General features: G+C 36.9%; 1 protein-coding gene across 11 annotated transcripts in view; it reads left to right on the top strand.

Moving 5' to 3' along the window:
- ATRX (ATRX chromatin remodeler) overlaps nt 1-24303 on the top strand; it is a 313439-nt gene that overhangs the window by 158247 nt on the left and 130889 nt on the right. For all 11 annotated transcript variants that reach the window (XM_043570144.1, XM_043570145.1, XM_043570140.1 and 8 more), the window contains 2 exons: nt 16915-17017; nt 18870-19088. In XM_043570144.1, the coding sequence (XP_043426079.1) occupies nt 16915-17017; nt 18870-19088 (322 nt within the window). The remainder of the gene's footprint in view (nt 1-16914; nt 17018-18869; nt 19089-24303) is intronic.

The following is a 24303-nucleotide window of genomic DNA, read 5'->3' as shown; positions in this document are numbered from 1 at the left end:
CTGTGTTTCTGTGGGAGAACAAGAGTCCTGAGCTTCCCAGTCAGATCTGGCTACTTTATTACTTTTTTTTTTTAAGTTTATTTATTTATTTTTGACAGAGAGAGAGGGAAAGAGAGAGCGAGCGAGTGCACACACAAGCAAAGGAGGGGCAGAGAGAGAGAGAGAGAGAGAGAGAGAGAGAGAGAGAGAATCTGAAGCAAGCTCCAGGCTCTGAGCTGTCAGTGTATTGCTGGATGCAGGACTTGAACCCACAAACTGCGAGATGATGACCTGAGCTGAAGTCATGATCCACCCAGAATCTGAGCCACCCAGGCACACCTACTTTATTACTTTTAATGGGTGAATAATATTTCATTGAGCATATAAATCCATACTTTGCTTGTTTATTTACCATCTCTTGATAGATATTTGGGTTGTTTCCATTTTTTGGATATTGTGACTAATGCTGCTGTGAACATTTGTACATAATTTTTGCACAGTCATATATTTTCATATTTATAGGAATATACCTATGAGTGGAATTTCTGGGTTATATTGTAATACTATACTTACCTTTCTAAGAAACTGTCAACTTTTTTTCCACAGTGGCTCATCATTTTACATTTCCACCAGCAGTGTGCCAGAGTTCCAATTTCTGCACATTTTCATGAACATTTATTATTTTTGGTTTTTGGCTTTTAGCCAACCTACTGTGTGTGTGGTGGCATCTCATTGTGATTTTGATTTACTTTTCCAAATGACTAATAATTTTAATTTTAATTCTTAGTTTTAAGCATTTTCACATGTGGTTACTGGCCATTTGTATATATTCTTTGGAGAAAGACCTGTCTAAATGCCTTTTCCAATTTTTAATTGTGTGGACTTTTTTATTGTTGATTTGTAACAGTGCTTTCTTTATATATTCTGGGTGCAAGACCCATGTCAGATATGTGATTTACAAATATTTTCTCCCATTCTGTGGTTATCTTTTCACTTTCGTGACAGTATCTATTCATGCACAAATGTTGTTTTTTTTTTAAATTTTTTTTTTTCAACGTTTATTTTTTTGGGGACAGAGAGAGACGGAGCATGAACGGGGGAGGGGCAGAGAGAGAGGGAGACACAGAATCGGAAACAGGCTCCAGGCTCCGAGCCATCAGCCCAGAGCCTGACGCGGGGCTCGAACTCACGGACCGCGAGATCGTGACCTGGCTGAAGTCGGACACTCAACTGACTGCACCACCCAGGCGCCCCACACAAATGTTTTTAATATTGATGAAGTGCAAGTTATCTGTTTTTAATTTGGTTGTGGTTTTGGTGTCATATTTAAGAATCCATCGCCTAATCCAATGTTATAAAGATTTGTGGCTATTTTCTTTGACAGGTTTTATAGTTTTGGCTCTTATATGTAGGACTTTGATCCTTTCTTTCCCTATAACCTTTATGAAACTTTACCTAAGCTTCTAGGTTTGTATGTTTAGATAGTTATCAGTATTCTCTAGTATAGATATTGTAGTCATAAAAATATGTGCATACTCTCATATATAGAGATATAGAAATATTTTTATTGTAATGTTTTTATAATGTATATACACAAACATATATATGTATGTGTGTGTATTCACACACATGTTTGATTATTTCCCTTAGAGCAAATTACTAAAAGCGACATTGTGGGTCCAACTTGTATAATATTTTTTTTTAAATTTTTTTTAACGTTTATTTATTTTTGAGACAGAGAGAGACAGAGAATGAACGGGGGAGGGTCAGAGAGAGGGACACACAGAATCTGAAACAGGCACCAGGCTCTGAGCTGTCAGCACAGAGCCCGACACGGGGCTCGAACTCATGGACCACGAGATCATGACCTGAGCCGAAGTCGGATGCTTAACCGACCGAGCCACCCAGGCGCCCCATCAACTTGTATAATTTTAAAAATTTTGTCATATGTGTTGTCATGTTTTTGCTTTCCCCTCCATGTTTTTCTTAAATTCCAGTTAGTTAGCATACAGTGTAATATTAGTTTCAGATGTAGAATTTAGTGATTCATCACTTATACAACACCCAGTCACAAGTGCCCTCCTTGATACCCATCACCCATTTAACCCATCCCTCTACCCACTTCCTCTCCTGTAACCCTCAGTTTGTTCTCTGTAGTAAAGAGTCTGTTTTCTGGTTTGCCTATTTTTTTCCCACTTTGTTCATCTGCTTTGTTTATTAAATTCCACATATGAGTGAAATATGGTATTTGTCTTGCTCTGACTTAATGTTGCTTGCATGGTACTCTATAGCTCTATCCATGTCATTGCAAAGGCAAGATTTTATTCTTTCTCATGGCTGAGTAATATTCCATTGGGTGTATGTGTACACACACATACACAGTCCCCCCACACACTCTTCTTTGTCCATTCATCAGTGGAGACACTTAGGCTTTTTCCATAATTTGGCTATAATTGATAATGCTGCTATAAACATCAGGGTGGATGTATCCATTCAAATCAGTATTTTTGTATCCTTTGGACAAATACTTATTAGTTCAATTGCTGGATCTTAGAGTAGTTCAATTTTTAGCTTTTAAAAAGTTTATTTATTTTTAGATGAAGAGAGTGCAGGAGTGGGAGTGGGGCAGAGAGGGAGAGAGAGAGGATCCAAGCAGAAAGAGGATCTGATCCAGAGTTCGGCCAGTGAACCATGAGATCATGACCTGAGTTGAAATCATGAGTCGGACACTCATCTTACTGAGCCACTGAGGGGTCCCCTATTTTTAACTTTATGAGGAACATACATATGGTTTTGGAGACTGCTATACCAGTTTGATTCACACTAGCAGTGTAGGAGGATCCCCTTTGTCCACATTCTTGCCAATAACTGTTTCTTAGGTTGTTAATGTTAGCCATTCTGAGTGGTGTCAGGTTATATCTTGTTGTAGTTTTGATTTGCATTTTCACGATGATGTTGAGCATCTTTTCATGTGCCTGTTGGCCAGCTGTATGTTTTCTTTGGAAAAATGTCTATTCATTTCTTCTGCCTGTTAACTTAAGTTTTTGATGTTGAGTTTTATAAGTTCTTTATACATTGTTGGATAGTAACCCTTTATCAGATGTGTCATTTGCATATATCTCCTCCCATTCCAATGGTTCTCTTAGCTCTGTTGCTGGTTTCCTTCACTGTTCAGAATCTTTTTATCTTGATGAGATCCCAATAGTTTATTTTTGTTTTTGTTTCCCTTGCCTCAGGAGATATATGTAGTAAGAAGTTGCTAACGCCAGTGTAAAAGATGTTACTGCTTGTGTTTTCCTCTAGGATTTTGATGGTTTTCTGTCTCACATTTAGGCCTTTAATTGATTTTGAATTTGTTTTTGCATATGGTGTAACAAGGTGGTCCAGTTTCTTTCTTCTGCATGTTGCTTCCCAGTGTTCCCAGCACCATTTGTTGAAGAGGCTGTCTTTTTCCCATTGGATAATATTTCCTGCTTTGTTGAAGATGAGTTGACCATTTAGTTGTGGGTTCATTTCAGTTTTTTTAATCTGTTCTATTGATCTGTGTGTCTGCTTTTGTGTCAGTATCATACTGTCTTGATCACTTCAGCTTTGTACTCTAACTTGAAGTCTGGAATTGTGATGCCTCCAGCTTTGCTTTTCTTTAAAAAAGTTTATTTAATGTTTATTTATTTTTGAGAGAGAGACCAAGTGTGCAAGCAGGGGAGGGGCAGAGAGAGAGACAGAATCTGAACCAGGCTCCAGGCTCTGAGCTGCCAGCACAAAGCCTGATGTGGGGCTCCAACCCATGAACGGTGATACCATCACCTGAGCCAAAGTCAGACACTTAACCAACTGAGCCACCCAGGCACCCCTGCTTTTCTTTCTTTTTTTTTTTTTTAATTTTCTTTTTAAAACTTTACATCCATGTTAATTAGCAACGCAACAATGATTTCTGGAGTAGATTCCTTAATGCCCCTTACCCATTTAGCCCATTCCCCCTCCCACAACCCCTCCAGTAACCCTCAGTTTGTTCTCCATATTTATGAGTCTCTTCTGTTTTGTCCCCCTCCCTGTTTTTGTGTTATTTTTGTTTCCATTCCCTTAATGTTCATCTGTTTTGTCTCATAAAGTCCTCATATGAATGGCTGTGTGTCTGTCTCTAATTTCACTTAGCATAATACCCTCCAGTTCCATCCACGTAGTTGCAAATGGCAAGATTTCATTCTTTTTGATTGCTGAGTAATACTCCATTGTATATATATACCACATCTTCTTTATCCATTCATCCGTCAATGGACATGTGCGCTCTTTCCATACTTTGGATTGTTGATAGTGCTGCTATAAACATGGGGTGTGTGTGTCCCATGAAACAGTACACCTGTATCCTGTGGATAAATGCCTAGTACTGCAGTGGCAGGGTCATAGGGTAGTTCTGTTTTTAGTTTTTTGAGGACCCTCCATACTGTTTTCCAGAGTGGCTGCACCAACCTGCATTCCCACCAACAATGCAAAAGAGATCCTCTTTCTCCACATCCTTGCCATCATCTGTTGTTGCCTGAGTTGTTAATGTTAGCCGTTCTGACAAGTGTAAGGTGGTATCTCATTATGGTTTTGATTTGTATTTCCGTGATGATGAGTGATGTGGAGCATTTTCTCATGTGTCGGTTGGCCATCTGGATGTCTTCCTGGGGAGGAGTGTCTATTCATGTCTTTTGCCCATTTCTTCACTGGATTATTTGTTTTTTGAGTGTTGAGCTTGATAAGTTATTTGTAGATTTTGGATACTAACCCTTTATCCGATATGTCATTTGCAAATATCTTCTCCCATTCTGTTGGTTGCCTTTTAGTTTTGCTGATTGTTTCCTTGGCTGTGCAGAAGCTTTTTATTTTGATGAGGTCCCAGCAGTTCATTTTGGCTTTTGTTTCCCTTGCGTCTGGAGACGTGTTGAGTAAGAAGTTGCTGTGGCCAAGATCAAAGAGTTTTTGTCTGCTTTCTCCTCGAGGATTTTGATGGCTTCCTGTCTTACATGGAGGTCTTTCATCCATTTTGCGTTTATTTTTGTGTACGGTGTAAGAAAGTGGTCCAGGTTCATTCTTCTGCATGTCGCTGTCCAGTTTTCCCAGCACCACTTGCTGAAGAGACTGTCTTTATTCCGTTGGCTATTCTTTCCTGCTTTGTCAAAGATTAGTTGGCTATACGTTTGTGGGTCCATTTTTGGGTTCTCTTCTGTTCCATAGATCTGAGTGTCTGTTCTTGTGCCAGTACCATACTGTCTTGATGATTACAGCTTTGTAGTATAGCTTGAAGTCAGGGATTGTGATGCCCACTGTTTTGGTTTTAATTTTCAAGATTGTTTTGGCTATTTGGGGACTTTTCTGGTTCCATACAAATTTTAGGATTATTTGTTTTAGCTCTGTGAAGAATGCTGGTGTTATTTTGGTAGGGATTGCATTGACTGTGTAGATTGCTTTGGGTAGTATCAACATTTTAACAATATTTGTCCTTCCTATGCAGGAGCATGGAATCTTTAACCATTTTTTTGTGTCTTCTTCAATTTCTTTCATAAGCTTTCTGTACTTTTCAGTGTATAGATTTTTCACCTCTTCGGTTAGATTTATTCCTACGTATTTTATGGTTTTTTGTGCAACTGTAAATGGGATCTATTCCTTGATTTCTTTTTCTGTTGCTTCATTGTTGGTGTATAGGAATACAACCAATTTCTGTGCATTGATTTTATATCCTGCAACTTTGCTGAATTCATGAATCAATTCTAGCAGTTTTTTGGTGGAATCGTTAGGGTTTTCCATATAGAGTATCATGTCATCTGCAAAGAGTGAAAGTTTGACCTCCTCTTGGCCGATTTGGATGCCTTTTATTTCTTTGTGTTGTCTGATTGCAGAGCTAAGACTTCCAATATTGTGTTGAATAACAGTGGTGAAAGTGGACATCCCTGTTTTGTTCCTGACCTTGGGGGGAAAGCTCTCAGTTTTTCCCCATTGAGGATGATATTAGTGTTGGGTCCTTCATACATGGCTTTTATGATCTCGAGGTATGCTCATTCTATCCCTACTTTCTTGAGGGTTTTTATCAAGAAAGGATGCTGTATTTTGTCAAATGCTTTCTCTGCATCTATTGAGAGGATCATATGGTTCTTGTCCTTTCTTTTATTGATGTGATGAATTAGGTTAATTGTTTTGGGGATATTAAATCAGCCCTGTGTCCCAGGTATAAACCCCACTTGGTTGTGGTGAATAATTTTTTTAATGTATTGTTGGAGCCGCTTGGCTAATATCTTGTTGAGGATTTTTACATCCATGTTCATCAGGGAGATTGGTCTGTAGTTCTCCTTTTTAGTGGCGTCTCTGTCTGGTTTTAGATCAAAGTAATGCTGGCTTCATAGAGTTTGGAAGTTTTCCTTCCATTTCTATTTTTTGGAACAGCTTCAAGGGAATAGGTGTTAACTCTTCCTTAAATATTTGGTAGAATTCGCCTGGAAAGCCATCTGGCCCTGGACTCTTGTGTTTTGGAAGATTTTTGATTACTAATTTGATTTCCTTACTGGTTATGGGTCTGCTCAAATTTTCTGTTTCTTCCTGTTTCAGTGTTGGTAGTGTATATGTTTCTAGGAATTTGTCCATTTCTTCCAGATTTCCCATTTTATTGGCATATAATTGCTGATAGTATTGTTTTTATTTCAGCTGTGTTGGTTGTGATCTCTCCTCTTTCATTCTTGATTTTATTCATTTGCTTCATTTTCTGTTAGTTTTTGATCAAACTGGCTAGTTGTTTATCAATTTTGTTAATTCTTTCAAAGAACCAGTTTCTGCTTTCATTTCATCTGTTCTGTTTTTTTTTTCTTTTTTTGGTTTCGATAGCATTAATTTCTGCTCTAATCTTTATTATTTCCTGTCTTCTGCTGGTTTGGGGTTTTATTTGCTGTTCTTTTTCCAGCTCCTTAAGGCGTAAGGTTAAGTTGTGTATCTGAGATCTTTCTGCCTTCTTTAGTAAGGCCTGGATTGCTATATACTTTGCTCTTATGACAACCTTTGCTATGTCCCCGAAGTTTTGAGCTGTGGTGTTATCATTTTTATTGACTTCCATATACTTCTTAATTTCCTCTTTAGCTGTTTTGTTAGCCCATTCATTCTTTAGTAGGATGTTCTTCATTCTCCAAGTACTTGTTACCTTTCCAAATTTTTTCTTGTGGTTGATTTCGTGTTTTATAGTGTTGTGTTCTGAAAATATGCACGGTATGGTCTTGATCTTTTTGTACTTGCTTAGGGCTTATTTGTGTCCCAGTATATGGCCTATTCTGGAGAACGTTTCATGTGCACTGGAGAAGAATGTATATTCTGTTGCTTTAGGATGAAATGTTCTGAATATATCCGTTAAGTCCATCTGGTCCAGTGTGTCATTCAAAGCCATTGTTTCCTTGTTGGTTTTTTGATTAGATGATCTGTCCATTGCTGTGAGTGGGGTGTTGAAGTCTCCTACTATTATGGTATTACTATCGATGGGTTTCTTGATGTTTGCGATTAATTGATTTATATATTTGGGTCCTGCCACATTTGGCACATAAATGTTTACAATTGTTAGGTCTTCTTGGTGGAAAGACCCCTTGATTATGATATAATGCCCTTCTGTATCTCATGATTCAGTCTTTATTTTAAAGTGTAGATTGTGTGATATAAGTATGGCTACTCTGGCTTTCTTTTGTTTGCCATTAGCATGATAGATGGTTCTCCATCCCCTTATCTTCAATCTGAAGGTGTCTTTAGGTCTAACGTGGGGCTCTGGTAAACAGCATATAGATGGATGTTGTTTCCTTACCCATTCTGTTACCCTATGTCTTTTGATTGGAGCACTGAGTCCATTGACGTTGAGAGTGAGTACTGAAAGATATGAATTTATTGGCATTATGATGGACTTTCTGGTGGTGTTCTCTGGTCCTTTCTAATCTTTGTTGCTTATGGTATTTATTTATTTTTATTTATTTATTTATTTATATTTGTATAAATTTATACAAATTTATACATATTTATATATTTATTTATATATGTATAGATATATTTATTTATTTATTTATTCATTTATTTATTTATTTATATATGTATTTTATAATTTATTTATATATGTATTTTTTCATCTTTTTTCCCCTCAGAGAGTCCCCCTTAAAATTTCTTGCAGGGCTGGGGCGCCTGGGTGGCGCAGTCGGTTAAGCGTCCGACTTCAGCCAGGTCACGATCTCGCGGTCCGTGAGTTCGAGCCCCGCGTCGGGCTCTGTGCTGACAGCTCAGAGCCTGGAGCCTGTTTCCGATTCTGTGTCTCCCTCTCTCTCTGCCCCTCCCCCGTTCATGCTCTGTCTCTCTCTGACCCAAAAATAAATAAACGTTGAAAAAAAAAATTAAAAAAAAAATTTCTTGCAGGGCTGGTTTAGTGGTCACAAACTCCTTTCATTTTTGTTTGTCTGGGAAACTTTTTCTCTCTCCTTCTATTTTGAATGACAGCTTTCCTGGATAAAGAATTCTTGGGTGCATATTTTTCTGATTCAGCACACTGAGTTTATCCTGCCACTCCTTTCTGGCCTGCCAAGTTTCTCTGGATAGGTGTGCTGCAAACCTTATCTGTCTTCCCTTGTAGGTTAGGGACCTTTTTTCCCTTGCTGCTTTCATGATTCTCTCCTTGTCTGAGTATTTTGTGAATTTGACTATGATATGCCTCGTTGATGGTCGGTTTTTGTTGAATGTAATGGGGTTCCTCTGTGCTTCCTGGATTTTGATGTCTGTGTCTTTCCCCAGGTTAGGTAAGTTTTCCGCTATGATTTGCTCACATAACCCTTCTATATCTATTTCTCTTCCTTTTCTGGGACCCCTATGATTCTGATGTTGTTCCTTTTTAATGAGTCACTGATTTCTCTAATTCTTAATTTGTGCTCTTTTGCCTTAATCTCTCTCTTCTTTTCTGCTTCATTATTCTCTATAAGTTTTTCCTCTATATTGCTGATTCTCTGTTCTGCCTAATCTGTCCTTGCCGCCACTGTGTCCATCTGTGATAGGAGCTCAGTTGTAGCATTTTTAATTTCATTATGGCTATTTTTTACTTCTTGTATCTATGCAGAAAGGGATTCTCATCTATTTTTGACTGCAGCTAGTATTCTTATTACCATGATTCTAAATTCTGGTTCAGACATCTTGCTTGTATCTGTGTTGGTTAAGTCCCTGGTTGTTGTTTCTTTGTTTTCTTTATTTTGGGGTGAATTCCTTCATTTTGTCATTTTGAAGGGAGAAGAGGAATTGATGAAGTAGAAAAATTGAAATTAAAAAAAATAAAAAATATTAAAATTAAAATATTAAACACACACACACACACACACATACACACACACACACACAATTGACTACATGATGCTAGATCCTAGGTGTGTTTTGGTCTGGGTATCAAAAGTGGTTTGACAGATTAGAGATAAAAAAGGGGGGGGAAGAAGAAAAAAAGGTAATTGAGAGTTTGAAAAAATGAATACACTCAGGTAGGGTAAAATGAGGTGATGGGAGTAAAATATAATTGGAAAAAATAATACACAAAATTAAAGAATATAGTAGAAATAAATTAAAGAAAAATATTTTTAATAACAATTAACAATAAAAATGAATTTTTTCTTTTTCTGTATTCAAGAGATAGAAAATAAATGAAAAATAAAAAAGAGAAAAAGAGAAAGGAAATCGTTTGAAAATTTGAAAAATGAATACACTGTAGTAGACTAAAAAAAGTGATGGAAGTAAAATAGAATTTGAAAAAATTTACATAAAAGCAAAAACTAGTAAAAAAATTAAATGAAAATATTTTTAATAGAAATTGAAAGTAAAAGTGAAATTTTTCTGCATTCAAGAAAAAGAAATTAAAAAGCGAAAAAAAAAAGGAAATTGTTTGAAAATTTGAAATGGTGAATATACTCAAGTAGACTAAAATAAATGATGGAAGTAAAATAGAATTTAAGAAAGTTCACACAGAAGTAAAAAATATAGTAATAAAAATTAAAGAAAAATATTTTTAATAAAAACAAAATAAAAATGAATTTTTTCTCTTTTTCCTTAATTCTGTGGTTTAGTTTATGCAGATCGTTGTGTTAATCCTCCAATCATTTTTCTAGGTGTGTTGGTCTGGCTATATTTCATGGACATGAGACACACAGAAAACTTCCATGCTTTTCCGACATCTTGGCTCCTCCCCTGCCTCTGCTTTTCTTTTTAAAGATTGCTTTGGCTCTTTGAGGTCTTTTGTGGTTCCATACAAATTTTAGGATTGTTTAATCTAGTTCTATGAAAAATACTGTTGGTATTTTTATAAGGATTGCATAAATATGTAGATAGCTTTGTGTGTAGTGTAGACATTTTAACAATATTTGTTCTTTCAACCCACGAGCATGGAATGTTTTTCCATTTCTTTGTGTCTTCTTCAATTTCTTTCATAAGTGTTTTATCATTTTCAGAGTACAGATACTTCACTTCTGTGGTTAGGTTTATTCCTAGGTATCTTATGGTTTTTGGTTCAGTTGGAAGTGGGATTGACTCCTTTATTTCTTTTTCTGCTTCTTCATTATTGGGGTATAGAAATGAAAGAGAGTTTTGCATATTGATTTTGAATTCTTCAACTTTACTGAATTTGTTATCATTTGTAACAATTTTTTGGTGGAGTCTTTTATGTTTTCTATATAGCATATCATGGCATCTGTAAGCAGTTAATGTTTGACTTCTTCCTTGCTGATATTGGAAGCCTTTTATTTTTGTTTGTTAGCTTATTGCTAAGGCTAAGACTTCCACTAGTATGTTAAATAACAGTGTGGAGAGACTGGACATCTCTTTCTTGTTCTTGACTGTACAGGAAAAGTTACCAGTTTTTTGCTATTGATTTTATTAACTTTGGGTTTTTCATACATGGCCTTTATGATGTTGATGTATGTTCCATATATATCTACTTTGTTGAGGTTTTTATTAAGATTCAGTGCTGTGCTTCATCAAGTACTTACTGAGCATCTATTGAGGGGATTATATGATTCTTAACCTTTCCTTTATAAATGTGGCGAATCATGTTGATTGATTTATGAATATTGAACCACCCTTGCAGCACAGGAATAAATCCCATTTGATTGTGTTGAATGATTTTTTTTAATGTGCTGTTGGATTTTTTTTACTACTTTTGTGTTGAGAACTTTTGCAGCCGTCTTTATCAGGGACATTTGCCTGCAGTTGTCTTTTAGTGGAGTCTTTTATCTAGTTTTGGAATCAGGGTAATGTTGGCCTTATAGAATGAATTTGGAAGTTTTCCTTCCATTTCTATTTTGTATTAGTTTGAGAAGAATAGCTATTAAATATTCTAATAAATGTTTATTTATTTTTGAGATTGAGAGAAAGCAGGGGAGGGGCAGAGAAAGGGAGACAGAGGATCCAAAGCGGGCTCTGTGCTGAGAGCAGAAGCCTGATGCAGGGCTTGAACTCATACACTGTGAGATCTTGACCTAAGTGAAAGTCTGACACTTAACTGATTGAACCACCCAGGTGCCCCTTAACTCTTCTTTTAACGTTTGGTAAAATTCCCCTAGGAAGCCATCTGGCTCTGGAGTTTAGTTTGTTAGGAGGTTTGTTTGTTTTTTTTAATTTTTTTAATGTTTGTTTATTTGTGAGAGAAAGAGAGAGAGACAGACTGTGAGTGGGGGAGGAGCTGAGACAGAAGGAGACACAGAATCGAAGCAGCTCCAGGCTCTGAGCTGTCAGCACAGATCCAGACGTGGGACTGGAACTCACAAACCGTGAGATTATGACCTGATCTGAAGTTGGACGCTCAACCAACTGAGCCCCCCAGGCGCCCATTTTGGGAGGTTTTTGACTACCAATTTCAATTTCATTGCTGGTTATCAGTCTGTCGAAATTTTCTTTTTCTTCCAGTTTCAATTTTGTAGTTTATATGTTTTCTCGGAATTTATCCATTTCTTCCATATTTACCAATTTGTTTGCATAAAGGTTTTCATAATATTCTCTTATAGTTTGTATTTCTGTGGTATTTGTGGTTATCCCTCCTGTCTCATTTGTGATTTTATTTATTTGGGTCTTTCTCTTTCTTGATATGTCTGGCTAGGAGTTTATCAGTTTTTTTAATTTTTTTCAAAGTACCTGCTCCTGGTTTCATTGATTTGTTTGTTCTTCTACTATTGATTTTGATTCTGTGTCATTTATTTTCGTGTAATTTTTATTATTTCTCTTCTTCTGCTGCCTTTTGGCTATGTTTCTTGTTCTTTTTCTAGCTCCTTTACGTGTAAGATTAGGTTTTGTCTTTGAGAATTCCTTGCTTCTTGCAGTAGGCTTGTCTTGGTATACACTTCCCCTCTTATGACTGGTTTTACTGTATCCCAAAGGTTTTGGATTGTCCTGCTTTCATTTTCATTTGTTTCCATGTATTTTTTAATTTTCTTTAATTTTCTAGTTGACTTAGTCATTCTTTAGAAGGATGTTCTTTAACCTCTTTGTATTTGTAGTCTTTCCAAATGTTTTTTTGTGGTTTACTTCAAGTTTTATTGTGTTGTGGTTAGAAAAGTTGCATGGTATGATCTCAATCTTTTTGTACTTCTTGGGGCCTTATTTGTGACCTAGTGTGTGATCTTTCCTGGAGTATGTCCCATGTGCTCTCAAAAAGGAGGTGTATTGTGTTGATTTAGCATAAAATGTTCTGCATGCATTTGTTAAATCCATCTGGTCCAGTGTGTCATTCAAAGCCATTGTTTCCTTGTTCATTTTCTGCTTAGGTGTTCTGTCCATCATTGTTAAGTGGAGTGTTTAAGTCCCCTACTATTATTGTATTATTATCAATAAGTTCCTTTATGTCTGTTATTGTTTTATATATTTGGGTGCTTTCATGTTGAGGGCATAAATATTTACAATTGTTAGATCTTTTTGGAGAGACCCCTTTATTATGATATAATAACCTTCTTCATCTCTTGTTAAAGTCTTTTGTTTAAAATCTAGTTTGTCTGATATACATATAGTGACTCTGGCTTGCTTTTGACGTCCATTCACAAGATAAATATTTACCTATCCCCTAACTTTCAATGTGCAGGTGTCCATAGGTCTATCATGAGTTTCTTGTAGGCAGGTTATAGATCGGTCTTGTGTTTTTATCCATTTTGGTACATTATGTCTTTTGATTGGAGTATTTAGTCCTTTTATATTCAGCGTGATTATTGATAGATATGAATTTAGTGCCGTTTTATTACTTGTTTTGTCATTGTTTTTGGATATTTTCTCTGTTCCTTTCTTGTCTTTGTCTCTTTTGGTCTTCCTTTCCCACTTGAAGAGTCCTTTGTAATATTTCTTGCAGGGTTGCTTTAGTTGTCATGAACTCATTTAGTTTTTATTTGTCTGGGACGTTCTTTATCTCTCATTTGATTCTGAATGATGGCCTTGCTGGATGGAGTAGTCTTGTCTGCAGATTTTTCCCACTCAGCTTTGAATATATCATGCCACTCCTTTCTGGCTTGCCACGTTTCTATGAAGGGATTTACTACTACCTTATGCATCTTCCCTTGTAAGTTAGGGGCTTCTTTTGTCTTGCTGCTTTTATGATTTTTTTCTTTATTACTATATTTTGCGAATTTAATTATATGTCTTGGTGTTCTGCTTTTGTTGATTTTGATGGGAGTTCTCTGTACCTCTTGGATTTGTATGTCTGTTTCCTTCCCCAGATTATGAAAGTTTTCAGCTATTATTTTCTCAAATATACCTTTTACTCTCTTTAATCTCTCTTTTTGTGGGGCTCTCATGATACAAATATTATTACATTTGATGGTGTCACTGAGTTCCCTATGCCTGATGCCATGATGTATCATTCTTTCTCTCTTTTGTTCAGATTCATTATTTTCTGTAATTTTATCTTCTTCTTCCTCTTTTTTTTTTTTTTTTTTTTTTTTTTTTTAGAGAGAGCATGCGAGTGGGGGATAGGGGCAGAGGTAGAGAGAATCTTAAGCAGGCTCCACACCCAGTGAAGAGCCTGACATGGAGCTCAATCCCATGACTCTGGGATCATGAACTGAGCTGAAATTAAGAGTCAGACACTCAACCAACTGAGTCACCCAGGCGACCCCCATAATTCTATCTTCTGTATCATTTGTTCATTTGTCTACTTCTTCCATGCTTGTGGTCATTACATCCAGTCTGTTTCAAATCTCAGTTATTTCTGTTTTAATTTTTGAATGATTGTTTTTAGCTCTTTTATTTCTATGGTAAATGTGTTTGTGATGTCTTCCATGTTTTTCTGAAGTCTAGGCAGTAACCTATGATTGTTGCTTTAAATTCTGCATTAGGCATATTATATCTGTTTTGATTAGATCTCTGGCTTTGATCTTTTCTTGTTCTTCCTTTTGGGATAAATTACTCTATGTAGACATTTTCTTTATGTCTTTATCTTTTTCTGTGTGTTGGAAAAGCCTGTTAGGTTTCCTGTTCCTGAGTAATGGCTTCATGAAAAAGAGGTCATATAATGTTTAGGACTCGGAACTTCAGGAAGTGTCTCTGCTTTATTCCTCAGTTTAGTCATCTGCACAGGTTCTCCTTCCCTGCAGTGGGTAGTGTTGGGACCTTGGCCAGAATGTGGTGCGTTTTAAGTAGGTGTGCTGTTGTCTGCTATCTAAGAGAGACCTGATAGTATTTCCACTAGAACTAAAGCTTTTATTTATTTATTTATTTATTTATTTAAATTTTTTTTTCAGCGTTTATTTATTTTTGGGATAGAGAGAGACAGAGCATGAACGGGGGAGGGTCAGAGAGAGAGGGAGACACAGAATCGGAAACAGGCTCCAGGCTCTGAGCCATCAGCCCAGAGCCTGACGCGGGGCTCGAACTCACGGACCGCGAGATCGTGACCTGGCTGAAGTCGGACGCTTAACCGACTGCGCCACCCAGGTGCCCCTTTAGAACTAAAGCTTTGCAGAGCTCTGTGGTCAGTAGATGTGGTGCATGAATGGGTGTTTACTGGTCTTTTGGTCTCAGACACTTGTCTGAGAAAAGCAGTACCAGCAGAGCGCAAGGGGATAGGACTTGGTGTAAGCAGGTTAAGCAGCCAATGTTGGCGCCATGTTGTTTCCTGAAGTTGGTTTATACTGAGGGTGGGGAGGGAAATGGCACCCGCCAGTTGGAGTCCATGCTGGCTTGTCTGAGGGAACCCCTTCTAGAAGAGCAAATAATTTCCACTCGTGCATAGTAGGTGTTTTTCAGATCTCTGTTTTCACACTGTCTTTCCCCTGGTTGCTTGCCTGCCTGGAGCAGTGCAGTGCCCTTTCACCTCTATCACAGCCAGTCCTGCTACTTTAAACTCAAAACTTTCTTGAGGGAATGGTGCCCACTTGGTCTTTTTGCCTTATAAAGCAATGCCACCTCTCACAAATGCATTCTAAGAAGAGGGAACAGTGTCTTCCCATGCACAGATAGCACTGTTTGTGGAACAAACAGCAACAGGGTTGCTTGCCTGCCTTCTGTCCAGTAGTAGGACAGTGCACTCCAGTCTCTATTCTAGCCAAGCCCACCAACCTCTAATACTCCAGTCTTTGATTCCACTGGTTGCAAAAACTCATGAAAATCAGCTCCTCTCATTTTCCACCAGTGGCTTTGGGGGATGTGTTGTTCTTGTGTGTATCTCTGTGCAATCCAGTGTTTCTGCAGCACACACGGTCGGTCTCTCCCCCAAACCACACCTCAGAACTGCCTACTTTCTTCAGTGTGGCTTCTTCTCTCTTTCTAGTTGTGGCATTTGTTTTATCAGTTCTCAGGTCAATTTCTTAGGTATTCAGAATGATTTGATAGTTATTTACCTGTCTTTGAGGGACAGAGTAAGCCTAGGGTCCCTGTACTATGCTGCCATCTTAGCTCTCTCCTGTCATACATATTTTCAAAGTGTCTTATACAGGTCAGTTTTTTTCTCCCTATGACCCCCCCCCAGCAGAATATGTCTATAGCCATTTTCTTACTTTTTCAACAATAAATTAGTGAGCAGTCTGTTAGCTAGAACATTATCTATCTATATGTCTGTCTGTTTTAAGGGGATTTTGATCCATTTTGAGTTAATTTTTATATATGATGTAAGATAGAGGTCCAACTTTATTCCTTTGCATGTAGATAACTACTAGTCTTAGTACCATTTATCTAAAATATGTTGTTTTACCTGTTGCATTGTCTTGACACCTTGTGGAAAATCAGTTCATCACAAATGTGATGTTTTATCTGGAGTCACATTTTTCTCTCATTGATATGTGTTTCTGTTATTTATGCCAGGAATGTACTGTCTTAAAATATGTAACTTTATACACCAATTTCTAAGCCCAAAGTACTTTTTTTGCCAAAAGTTGTTACTATTTTCTTTTTTTGTTTGTAAGCTCATTTTAAGAAACCAGCATCTAGCTTTTATAATGTGCCTTTTTTTCTAAGAGATGATGAATATTTTTTGTTTGTATGTTGGCTATTTATATTTCTAAAGGCATCATCCATCTTATGACTCATGCCAAACCTCTCCTCTGAATAACTTAAAATGTTAATTATTGGATTTGAAATAAGGGTTATCCTTTTTGAACCTAGTGAAGAGTTTTTGCTTTTTGTTTTTGTTGTCTTTTTTAGGAATGTACACAAAGGAAAATCAGTTTTAAAATAGTATCTAATTAGGGGTACCTGGGTGGCTCAATCAGTTAAATGTCCGACTCTTGATTTTGGCTCAGGTCATGATCTCGTGGTTGTGAGATTGAGCCCTGGGTTGGGGTCTGCACTGGGCACGTAGTCTGCTTAAGATGATCTGCCTTTCCCTCTGCTCCTTTCCAACTCAAGCACACACTCTCTCTCAAAAAAATTAAAAAGTAAAATAGTATATAATTAATTTAAGGAAATTCCTGAAATATTTTATTTTTCATTTTAAATGTTCTTTAGGTCTGCAAAGAAAGCAGAGTTGGAAGAAAATCAGCGGAGTTATAAACAGAAAAAGAAAAGGCGACGCATTAAGGTTCAAGAAGACTCATCCAGTGAAAACAAGGTAATGACATTTATTCTGTGCTTGAATCATAACTGGCACCATAGACTATAGTAAATATGTTACTACCTCTTTGCATTCCATTCATTAATTTAATTTTTATGGTTTATTTATATTTTAATACTTTTGTGGAAAGATTGACTTATTGATATAAATATGCAGTAATATTAATAATATTTGCAGTAATATAATAATACATAAATAGCAGTAATGTTGATATATTATCAATTTTTTTTGTTCCTTAACTAAATTTGATGGAAATTTTAAGTTGTTCTTAGTTATTTTACATTCTTGGAGCTATAGAGTTGATGAGAAGTGTTCTGTTTTCTGAAGACATAAAACATTTTATCCTGAATAATGACTCATGTGTGAGTAAACTTCTTCTAGCAATGATGTTAGCCAATTGAAATTTCTTACATGTAATCAGGATTATGTAAGTACAAGTTCTCTGTAATATGTTTCATTCTGTCAACACTAGGCTCCCAGATGGGGGCGGGTTCATTTTATTTTATTTTATTTTACTTTATTTTGTTTTTTTTTTATTTTTTTCAACGTTTTTATTTATTTTTGGGACAGAGAGAGACAGAGCATGAACGGGGGAGGGGCAGAGAGAGAGGGAGACACAGAATCGGAAACAGGCTCCAGGCTCTGAGCCATCAGCCTCGAGCCTGACGCAGGGCGAACTCACGGACCGCGAGATCGTGACCTGGCTGAAGTCGGACGCTTAACCGACTGCGCCCCCCAGGCGCCCCTCATTTCTTTTTAAATGAAACTTTTAACCATTTCTAAGTGTACATTTCAGTGGTCTTAATTACATTCACAACTGATAACTCTGTAATTAGCCTCTGGTAACTTCTTCTAGTTTCTGTGTTTGTGAATTTGTCCATTTTATATACTTCATATAAGTGAAATCATACAATATTTGTCTTTTTGTGTCTGGCTTATTTCACTGACAATGTTTTCAAGGTACGTCCGTGTTGTAGCATGTATCAGAATTTCCTTTCTTTTTAAGGCTAAATAATATTCTCTATATGTATATATCACGTTTTGTTTATCCATTCATTTGTTGATGAACATTTGGGTTGTTTCCATCTTTGGGTATTTTGAGTAATGTCATAAATGTGGGCATAGAAATATTTGAGTACCTGCTTTTAATTTTGGTTATAATCTGAGGTATGGAATTGCTGGGTCATGTGGTAATTCTATATTTAACTTTTTGAGGCACCATCACACTGTTTACCCAGTGTACTAGGCTTCCAATTTTTCTACATCTTCACCAACACTTCTTATTTTTTATTTTAAAAATAGTCATCCTGATGGGTGCAAGATAGTATCTTATTTGTGGTTTTGATTGATTTATTTATTAAAAAATGTTTTAATGTTTCTTTTGAGAGGGAAAGAGAGAGAGCGAGCAGGGGAGGGGCATAGAGAGACGGAGACAGAATCTGAAGCAGACTCCAGGCCCTGAGCTGTCATGTCAGCACAGAGCCCAACACAGGGCTCAAACTCACAAGCTGTGAGATCCAGACCTGAGATGAAGTCTAATGCTTAACAAACTGAGCCATCCAGACACCCCTGTGGTTTTGATTTAAGTTTCCCTAATTATAAGTAATATTGAACATCTTTTCACAGGATTATTGGATATTTCTGTATCTTTGGAGAAATATCTGTTCCAGTCCTTTACCTCCTTTTCTGGGTTGTTTTCAATTAATGCTCTTCCTTTTTGCAAAGTATAATTTTAAAGCTCTTCAGTATGTTTTGTTTTACTTTTTCTTGTTAAATTAATTATTGGAATGTGAAATGGATAAATTAGACAATTTTGTGGTATTTATCTCTCATCGTTTAAATTCCATAGAGTAATTCTGAAGAAGATAAAGATGAAGAGGAAGAGGAAGAGGAAGAAGAAGAAGATGAAAATGATGATTCCAAGTCTCCTGGAAAAGGCAGAAAGAAAATTCGAAAGATTCTTAAAGATGATAAGCTAAGAACTGAAACACAAAATGCTCTTAAGGAAGAGGAAGAGAGGCGAAAACGTATTGCTGAGAGGGAACGTGAACGAGAAAAATTGAGAGAGGTAAGCCAGTTTTTATTTATGATTTCAAAAAATATGACTCATGTATGTATATATATACATATATATCTCAGTATTTTTTCATGTATATATATATATACATATATATCTCTGTATTTTAAGAACATAATGTTGTAATCACTACAGATTTTTAGTTATGGTTGCTTTTCCCTATTAGTATTTTATGCAAATTAAGATCCTCATTAGGCCATATTAATATAATTAGGTACATGGAAAGATTTGAAATTCTTGAATGATCACCAAAGTGATTGTGTTTTATATGAAGTCGAAAAATGTTTAAAGATTATTGCTCAAATTCATAAAGTATTTTAAATTTTTAAATAAACTTTTTTTGATTATAAGTTTTCAAGCAGATATACAGGCAAAGGGAATAGTATTATAAATCTTCATGTACCAACAACAGTTACCAACTTCAGCAGTTACAACACATGGCCAGTCTTGTTTCATCTATTCTCTTATCTTCATATTATTTTGGAGACGTCTCAGAAATCATATCATTCTGTCTATATATATATATCAGAGTATATTGTCAAAAGATAAGTACTGTTTAGACATTATTATGGTACCCTTTTTGTGCTTAAAATTTGACTTTCCATAGTATCATCAAATACCTAGTTAACATTCCACATTTCTTCATTTCCCTCACAAACATATTAGTGTTTTTTAAAAATTGTTGCTATGTATCAGGATCTTAAGAATGCCTTACTACATGTTATGTTGCATTTAAATGTTATACCTTGTAAGTCTATTTTAAATCTGAAAATTTTCCTTTTTCTCTTTCCATTTTTTTTTCTTTCTTGGAGTACATTTGTTGAAAAAGCTAGATTATTCATGTAGAATTTCCTATATTCTGAGCTTTTCTTGTTGCATTTCTGTGGTGTATTTTCACTGGCTCCCGTATGCTCTATAAACTGTTGGATGTAGAGGTCTGATCAGTTTTAGATTCAGTTATTTTTTTGGCAAAAATACTCATGGATGGTAATATACACCTCTTCTTGCATCTCACTTTTCGGTACTTCTAAGTGTTATCTCTTTTTGTGATGTTACTTAAATTGTATTTTAAAAATTTAAACAATAATCATTAGGTAAATGGACATTAATATTCTATATTATTATTTTCTTCTGATCCCTATCAGTATATATACAGGTGTTTCACATAACTGCAGTCACTATATGCGGTATATGCTGTATTTTCCTCTCCTGTTTATTTCATATAATTTAAATGTATATAAACATGTTCCATGTACTTTTAATTGGTTTGTAATGTTTCTTTTCTAATTAACGTTTTATTAAATTCAATAAATGTGCTTTTTAAAAATCAAATATTATCATAAGGCTACATTGAAAAAAAAAGTCTTCTGTTCTACTCAGACTCTACTCAAAGGTAATGACTCAGTTCTTCTAGACGTTCTTTGCTCTTACCTATATGATTCTGTTTAATATGCTTATAATGCTGTTTTCTTTATTTCTCAGTTTTAGACATTACCATTATTATATGATAACTGCAGATTTAGTTTTCATATACTGCCTGCCAAACACAGAATTCCCTCCTCCCATTCCCTCAGTATGGTTATGCCACAGTTCTGATGAAATCGTTAGTCAGTGTTTGCATGACTATAATGGTAAATATTCACAGCAGGGCTACGTAGTGTTTATTGCATGTATATCTCATACACACACATATACATGTGTATATACATATTGTGTATAATGATTACATTCCTTTTTACATTTTCTAAATTTCTTTAAAAATTTTTTAAAAAATGTTTATTTATTTTGAGAGACAGAGCATGAGTCAGGGAGGGTCAGAGAGAGAGGGAGAGAGAGAATCCCAAGCAGTCTCTGTGCTGTCCATACAGAGCCAGACGCAGGGCTTGAACCTACACACTGTGAGATCATGACCTGAGCTGAAATCAAGAGTCCATGCTGAACGGACTGAGACACCCAGGCGCCCCATTCAAAAAATTTTTTTAATGATTATTTTTTAGAGAGCATGCATACGCGTGAGCGAGCATGAGAGGGGGAGGGGCAGAGAGAGAGAGGGAGACACAGAATCTGAAGCAGGCGCCAGGGTCTGAGCTGTCAGCACGGAGCCTGACGTGGGGCTCTAACTCACAGACCATGAGATCATGACCTGAGCAAAAGTCAGATGCTTAACCAACCGAGCCACCCAGGAACCCCTCTAATTTTTTTTTATTGTTTATTCATTTTTGAGAGAGAGACACAGAGAGAGAGAGAGAGAGAGAGAGAGAATGAGTGGGGGGAGGGGCAGAAAGAGAGGGAGACAAAGAATCTGAAGCAGAATTCAGGCTTTGAGCTGTCAGCACAGAGCCTCACAAGGGGCTCTAATTCATGCACCACCAGATCATGACCTGAGCCAAAGTCAGACGCTTAACCAACAGGGCCACCCAGCATTTTCTGGAGTTAATTTTGTAGAGTTAATGCTGGATGCCCATAGCATTTTCTATAGTTAATAATGTTTTAGATTATTTTTTCTTATTTTCTGCATACATATGACTAATTCATTTCCTATGTTTTTAGTAAAACCCTAAAATCCCTCAATAATTTTAAAACACATCAGGTGATTGATCAGTTTATTTCTTTTTTCTTTGAAATGATACTGCTGGAGCCTTGTTTTCTCATTCTAATCTTGTCTGTTTCATCTATTTTCACTGTTCTGGGAATTCCCACACCTATCGCTTGTTTTAGATCTCTTGTTTCCTAGATACTTATTTTCCCATGCACCTTGCTTCCCAGAATTTTTGAAGTGGGTAGATACCTTACTTTAATAATGGACTAATTTGGTAATCTGGTAGGTTTGTTCTTATTTACCTGTATTTTTTTTAAGGGGGGATAGATACATGTCCCTCTTTTATTTTTAATGTTTATTTTTGAGAGACAGAGAGAGACAGAGCACAAGTGGGAGAGGGACACAGAGAGGGAGACACAGAATCCAAAGCAGGCTCCAGGCTCTGAGCTGTGAGCTCAGAGCCAGACGCAGGGCTCAAATCCACGAACTGCGAGATCATGACCTGAGCTGAAGTCGAATGCTTAGCCAATGGACTCACCCAGGAGCCACCTTACCTGTATTTTTTTAAATGTTTATTCTTGAGAGAGAGAGAGAGAGAGAGAGAGAGAGAGAGAGATTGATTGAGCGGAAGCCCTCTCGAGTGGGGGAGGGGCAGGTAGAGAGGGGGGCACGGAGTCTGAAGCAGGCTCCAGGCTCTGAGCTGTCAGCACAGAGCTGGATGCAGGGCTCAAACCCACAAACCATGAGATCATGACCCGAGCCACAGTCAGAGGCTTAGCCAGCTGGGCCACCAGGTGCCCTGACCGTTACTTGTTTAGAGTTTCAACCAATTTTCCTTTCACTCCACACCTCTTTCAAACTATTGTGTTTAACTGATACCTCCTTGTCTTGTACTTCTGAGGAATAATATGAAATATGTGATTCTTGTTGGTTTTTTTCTCTATAGGTACTTAAGTTTCGGCCTTTTTCCTTAAACTTTAAAAAAAAATATTTGTTTCTTTTTGAAGGAGAGAGAGACAGAGTGCAAGTGGGGCAAGGGTCGGAGAAAGAGGGAGACAGAATCCAAAGCAGACTTCGGGCTCTGAGCTGTCAGAAGGTTTAGCCATTCTGAAGGGTTTTTTTTTTTTTTTTTTTTTTTTTTTTTTTTTTTTTATATCTTGATGAGGTCCCAGTAGTTCATTTTTGCTTTTAATTCCCTTGCCTCTGGAGACATGTTAAGTAAGAAATTGCTGTGGCCTAGTTCAAAGAGGTTGTTGCCTGTTTTCTTCTGTAGGATTTTGATGCTTTCTTGTCTCACATTTAGGTAATTCACCCATTTTGAACTTCTTTTTGTGTATGGTTTAAGAAAGTGGTCCCGTGTCATTCTTCATATCGCTGTCCAGTTGTCCCAGTACCACTTGCTTTGTCAAAGATTAGTTGTCCATATATTTGTGGGTCTGTTTCTGGGTTCTCTATTCTGTTCCATTGATCTGTATGTTTTATGCCAGTGCATACTGCTTGATGATTACAGCTTTGTAATGCCCCTTGAACTTCGGAATTGTAATGCCTCTAGCTTTGGTTTTCCTTTTAAAGAATATTTTGCTGTTTGGGATCTTTTCTGGTTCCATACAAATTTTAGGATTGTTTGTTCTAGCTCTGTGAAAAATGCTGGTGTTATTTTGAATGTGTAAATTGCTTTGGGTAGTATCAACATTTTAACAATATTCTACCAATTTATGAGTATGGTATGTTTTTCCATTTCTTTGTGTCTTCTTCAGTTTCCTTCATAAGCTTTGTATAATTTTTTTTTTTTTAAACTTTTTTTTCAACGTTTATTTATTTTTGGGACAGAGAGAGACAGAGCATGAACGGGGGAAGGGCAGAGAGAGAGGGAGACACAGAATCGGAAACAGGCTCCAGGCTCCGAACCATCAGCCCAGAGCCTGACGCGGGGCTCGAACTCACGGACCGCGAGATCGTGACCTGGCTGAAGTCGGACGCTTAACCGACTGCGCCACCCAGGCGCCCCAGCTTTGTATAATTTTCAGCATACCTCTGTGTTAGGTTTATTCCTAGGTATTTTATGGTTTTTGGTGCAGTTGTAAATGGGATTGATTCCTTGAGATCTCTTTCTGCTGCTTCATTATTGGTGTATAGAAATGCAGCTGATTTCTTTTTTTTAGTATTTATTTATTTTGTGTGTGAGAGAGAGGGGGGCGGAGAGAGAGAATCCCAAGCAGGCTCCATGCTGTCAGCACAGAGCTGGACGTGTGACTTGATCTCATGAACTGCGAGATTATGACCTCAGCTGAAATCAGGAACCGGAAGCTTAACCGACTGAGCCACTCAGGCCCTGCAACTGATTTCTGTACATTGATTTTTATATCCCATGACTTTGCTGAATTCATGTATCCATTCTGGCAGTTTTTTGGTGGAGTCTTTCTGGCTTTCCATGTAGGATATCATGTCATCTTGAAAAGTGAAAGTTTAACTTCTTCCTTGCCAATTTGGATGCCTTTTATTTCTTTTTGTTGTCTGATTGCTGAGGCTAGGGCTTTTAGTACTATGTTGAATAATAGTGGGAAGAGTGGACATCCCTGTCGTGTTGTTGATCTAAGGGGAAAAGCTCTCCCTTTTTCCCCACTGAGGATGATATTAGCTGTGGGCCTTTAATATATATGGCTTTTA

The sequence above is a fragment of the Prionailurus bengalensis genome, chromosome X, assembly GCF_016509475.1.
Source record: "Prionailurus bengalensis isolate Pbe53 chromosome X, Fcat_Pben_1.1_paternal_pri, whole genome shotgun sequence".
NCBI lineage: Eukaryota > Metazoa > Chordata > Mammalia > Carnivora > Felidae > Prionailurus > Prionailurus bengalensis.
Note: the sequence above shows the minus strand (reverse complement) of the source record. Positions and strands in the feature narration are given on the sequence as shown.